The sequence below is a fragment of the Octopus bimaculoides genome, chromosome 29, assembly GCF_001194135.2.
Source record: "Octopus bimaculoides isolate UCB-OBI-ISO-001 chromosome 29, ASM119413v2, whole genome shotgun sequence".
Taxonomy (NCBI): domain Eukaryota; kingdom Metazoa; phylum Mollusca; class Cephalopoda; order Octopoda; family Octopodidae; genus Octopus; species Octopus bimaculoides.
Window position 1 is genome coordinate 2,426,196 of NC_069009.1, and position 2,500 is coordinate 2,428,695.

Consider the following 2,500-nt stretch of genomic DNA (forward strand, 5'->3'; position numbering starts at 1 on the left):
ATATATATATATATATATATATATATATATATGTATGTGTGTATATGTTTGTGTGTCTGTGTTTGTCCCCCCAACATCGCTTGACAACCAATGCTGGTGTGTTTACATCCCTGTAACTTAGCAGTTCGGCAAAAGAGACCGATAGAATAAGTACTAGGCTTACAAAGAATAAGTCCTGGGGTCAATTTGCTCGACTAAAGGCGGTGCTCCAGCATGACCACAGTCAAATGACAAACAAGTAAAAGAGTATGTATATATATATATATATATATATATTTAGATACATGCCTGTATATATCTAGATGAATATATATATGTATATACATGTACATCTACATATATATACATACACATAAATTCATACATACATATATATACATAAATAAATACATACACACATATAAATAGATATATATACATATATACATTTATTTATATAGATGTATATATCTCGCATATATATGTGAGATATATATATATATATATATATATGTTTATATGCTTATAGAATGTGTGTACATTCACATACATACACACGTATGTATGTATATCTATTAAATATTAAATGTTAATTATATACATTCACATATATACATACCAGAAAAAAATGGCCATCTTGAAAAATCCTCAAATATCCACCGGCACTATATAGAGGGGGTACACAGCACCCATTCACACCAGCCACATAAGCAACCAACAATAGCAATCCAAGACGGTACATATTCAGTGTTTAGATCTGGAAAACAAATGAGCTGTTAATCTTGTTTATATTATATATATATATATATAGTCGCATATGTATATATGCATATATAGAGAGGGAAAGAGAGAGGAGAAGAGATAGATGTGGGCGGTTGATTTGTGTGTGTGTGTATATATGTGTATGTACGTGTGTGTATGCATATGTATATATACACAGAGAGAGAAAGATGATAGGAAGGAGCGTGTGTGTGGGGTGGGTGGTAGGGAGTGCATGTGTGGTGTGTGGTAGTAGGAAGGTGTGTGTGTACAGGACCATGTGTTTTATATATATATATATCGTCATCATCGTCGTCGTTGTCGTTTAACGTCCGCTTTCCATGCTAGCATGGGTTGGACGATTTGACTGAGAACTGGTGAAACCGGATGGCTGCACCAGGCTCCAATCTGATTTGGCAGAGTTTCTACAGCTGGATGCCCTTCCTAACGCCAACCACTCCGAGAGTGTAGTGGGTGCTTTTACGTGTCACCCGCACGAAGGCCAGTCAGGCGGTACTGGCATCGGCCACGCTCATCTTGCTGTATATATGTGTATATGTGTATATATATATTTATATATTTAATCCTTTATATTGAACACTCAATATTTCATCTATTCAATAAGACATATTCCATATATTCAATATGACATTCAATACTTTATTTCATGGTGCCATCCATTTTTATTTTATTTTATATTATATATTGTATATTATATTATATATTGTATATTCCATATTCTATACCCCACATTGGTTCTGCAGGAATATAAATAAAACATAAAAAACGGACAGAGTTGGAACTCTTTTAAACAAAATAATATATTCCTCTATACACAATCATACAAAAAAAACCCCTTTTTTTGTATTTATTTTTACTCGCATATATATATATATATATATATATATATATATACATACACACATACAAACATACATATATACATACATACATATATATACATGCACACACACACAAACAGATATGTATTCTTTTATTCTTTTACTTGTTTCAGTGATTTGACTGCGGCCATGCTGGAGCACTGCCTTTAGTTGAAGCAATAAACCTCAGGACTTATTCCTTGTAAGCCTAGTACTTATTCTATTGGTCTCTTTTGCTGAACTGCTAAGTTTTGGGAACATAAACACACCAACATCAGTTGTCAAGCGATTGTGGGGAGACAAACAGAGACATGCACACACACACATATGACTGGCTTCTTTCAGTTTCCATCTACCAAATCCACTCACAAGGCTTTGGCCAACCTGAGGCTATAGTAGAAGACACTTGCCCAAGGTGCCATACAGTGGGACTGAACCCAGAACTATGTGGTTGGAAAGCAAGCTTCTTACTACACAGTCACACCTGTGCCAATATGTAGATATAGCAATACATATACACATATATATGTAAATGTTTATATATATAGACACAGTTGTGGCTGTGTGGTAAGAAGCTTGCGTCTCAACCACATGGTTCTGGGTTCAGTCCCACTGTGTGGCACCTTGGGCAAGTGTTTTCTACTATAGCCTCAGGCTAACCAAGGCCTGTAAGTGGATTTTCTAGAAGGAAACTGAAAGAAGCCTGTTGCATATCTATCTGTCTATATATATATATATGTATATTTGTGTGTCTGTCCCCCCCCCCCCACTATCACTTAACAATCGATGTGGAAGTGTTTATGTCCCCTTAACTTAGCAGTTCGGCAAAAGATAGAATAAGTACTAGGCTTACAAAGAATAAGTCCTGGGGTCAATTTGTT

The 2,500-nt window shown here is 35.1% G+C and overlaps 1 protein-coding gene across 1 annotated transcript in view; it reads right to left on the reverse strand.

The window, feature by feature from the left end:
* The window catches only part of LOC106879679 (uncharacterized), a 9,413-nt gene extending 8,645 nt beyond the window's left edge, over window positions 1-768 (reverse strand). Inside the window, exon 1 of the mRNA XM_014929354.2 lies at window positions 599-768. Within this exon, the coding sequence (XP_014784840.1) occupies window positions 599-721 (123 nt within the window). The 5' untranslated portion in view covers window positions 722-768. The remainder of the gene's footprint in view (window positions 1-598) is intronic.
* Between the last annotated feature and the right edge of the window lie 1,732 nt (window positions 769-2,500).